The sequence below is a fragment of the Nycticebus coucang genome, chromosome 14, assembly GCF_027406575.1.
Source record: "Nycticebus coucang isolate mNycCou1 chromosome 14, mNycCou1.pri, whole genome shotgun sequence".
Taxonomy (NCBI): domain Eukaryota; kingdom Metazoa; phylum Chordata; class Mammalia; order Primates; family Lorisidae; genus Nycticebus; species Nycticebus coucang.
In genome coordinates this window covers 77,828,716-77,831,151 of record NC_069793.1, presented here as the reverse complement: position 1 = coordinate 77,831,151, position 2,436 = coordinate 77,828,716, and the positions used below count along the sequence as shown (strand labels likewise).

The 2,436-nt window shown below is 40.6% G+C and overlaps 1 protein-coding gene across 1 annotated transcript; it reads right to left on the bottom strand.

Annotated features, from left to right (window-relative positions):
- Positions 1–255: 255 nt before the first annotated feature.
- LOC128564675 (ubiquitin-conjugating enzyme E2 L3-like) lies at positions 256–965 on the bottom strand. The gene has a single exon (XM_053560251.1). It carries the CDS (start codon positions 937–939, stop codon positions 520–522), a length of 420 nt encoding a protein of 139 aa, XP_053416226.1. The 5' UTR covers positions 940–965; the 3' UTR covers positions 256–519.
- Between the last annotated feature and the right edge of the window lie 1,471 nt (positions 966–2,436).

The window sequence follows — 2,436 nt, the reverse complement described above, 5'->3', positions numbered from 1 at the left end:
AAACCAAATCCCATACTGGGAAGTTCAACAAGGGAGAAGAAAGGCTACCAGAAACACTGGAGCCGTCTCTTCTCCTTCGTAGAGAAGTGGCCTGGGCCCAGGGAAGTGAATAAATGGGAAATAAACTGACTGCAAGAATGTGGGAGCTGCAAGGCAAAAGAAAAGAAGGGGAACCACAACCTTTTTCTTTTGTTTTAACCTTATGGGCTAAATGTAACTTGAAAATTTTGGAAAAATTTGGATAAGAAAAGAAACACCAATCTTTTGATTTTTAATCCTTTCTTTACAGGTTACCTAGACCACTTTTGATTAAGAAAACTGTAGAAAGTTAGTAACTGCCACAAGCGAACGCCAGGCGGTGGCACGTGTCAATTTTCCACAGAGTCCTGCTTTGCGGGGTGTCTGAATGCACTGCTCGGGGTCTCTGCTCACACTTGCTGGAATCAATCGTGGCAGATTTTAGTCCACAGGTCGCTTTTCCCCATATTTCTTTGTAAACTCTTCAGCATTCTTACAGAATTATTTACGGTCCTTAGAGTATTCTTCAGCTAGGTCAGCCCTAGCTGAAGAATACTCTAGGGGGTGCTCAGGCTGAGGGTCGTTCACCAGTGCTATGAGGGACTGGATTACTTGGTCGGTTTTGGTTGCTGGCTTCCAGTTTTCAGCACTAATTACTGGCAGACAGACCTGCCCCTTTTCATCGATGTTTGGGTGATAGATCTTTGTTTTAAATGTGATCTTCGGTGGCTTGAATGTGTACTCTGCTGGAAAGTTGATTTCGATTCTGAAGGCCCCCTTATCATATGGAGGGTTGTCAGGAACAATAAGCCCTTGCCAAGTCAATAAATTAGCTTCATCAACCTGGATGTTATGGAAGTTTTTCATTCCACATTTGCGGATTTCTTCAAGCTCCTTCATCAGCCTCCTGCTGGCCGCCATCTTGGCTCTGGTGCTGCTGCTTTCCCAGAATCGGTTCTCCATTCTTGTGATGCTTTACTAAGAATGATGTCTTCCACGTCCATCCAGATTAATATGAAGGATGTAAAGTCTCCATTTTTTTTAATGGCTGAATACTATTCCATGGTATACATATACCACAGCTTGTTAATCCATTCCTGGGTTGGTGGGCATTTAGGCTGTTTCCACATTTTGGCGATTGTAAATTGAGCTGCAATAAACAGTCTAGTACAAGTGTCCTTATGATAAAAGGATTTCTTTCCTTCTGGGTAGATGCCCAGTAATGGGATTGCAGGATCAAATGGGAGGTCTAGGTTGAGTGCTTTGAGGTTTCTCCATACTTTCTTCCAGAAAGGTTGTACTAGTTTGCAGTCACACCAGCAGTGTAAAAGTGTTCCCTTCTCTCCACATCCACGCCAGCATCTGCAGTTTTGAGATTTTGTGATGTGGGCCATTCTCACTGGGGTTAGATGATATCTCAGGGTTGTTTTGATTTGCATTTCTCTAATATATAGAGATGATGAACATTTTTTCATGTGTTTGTTAGCGATTCATCTGTCATCTTTAGAGAAAGTTCTATTCATGTCTCTTGCCCATTGATATAAGGGATTGTTGGCTTTTTTCATGCGAATTAACTTGAGTTCTCTACAGATCCTAGTTATCAAGCTTTTGTCTGATTGAAAATATGCAAATATCCTTTCCCATTGTGTAGGTTGTCTCTTTGCTTTGGTTATTGTCTCCTTAGCTGTACAGAAACTTTTCAGTTTAATGAAGTCCCATTTGTTTATTTTTGTTTTTGTTGCAATTGCCATGGCAGTCTTCTTCATGAAGTCTTTCCCCAGGCCAATATCTTCCAGTGTTTTTCCTATGCTTTCTTGGAGGATTTTTATTGTTTCATGCCTTAAATTTAAGTCCTTTATCCATCTTGAATCAATTTTTGTGAGTGGGGAAAGGTGTGGGTCCAGTTTCAGTCTTTTACATGCAGACATCCAGTTCTCCCAACACCATTTATTGAATAGGGAGTCTTTCCCCCAAGGTATGTTCTTGTTTGGTTTATCAAAGATTAGGTGGTTGTAAAATGTTAGTTTCATTTCTTGGTTTTCAATTCGATTCCAAGTGTCTATGTCTCTGTTTTTGTGCCAGTACCATGCTGTCTTGAGCACTATGGCTTTGTAGTACAGACTAAAATCTGGTATGCTGATGCCCCCAGCTTTATTTTTGTTACAGAGAACTGCCTTAGCTATACGGGGTTTTTTCTGGTTCCATACAAAACGCAGAATCATTTTTTCCAAATCTTGAAAGTACGATGTTGGTATTTTGATAGGAATGACATTGAATAGGTAGATTGCTTTGGGAAGTATAGACATTTTAACAATGTCGATTCTTCCCATCCATGAGCATGGTGTGTTCTTCCATTTGTTACTATCCTCTGCTATTTCCTTTCTGAGGAGTTCATAGTTTTCTTTATAGAGGTCCTTC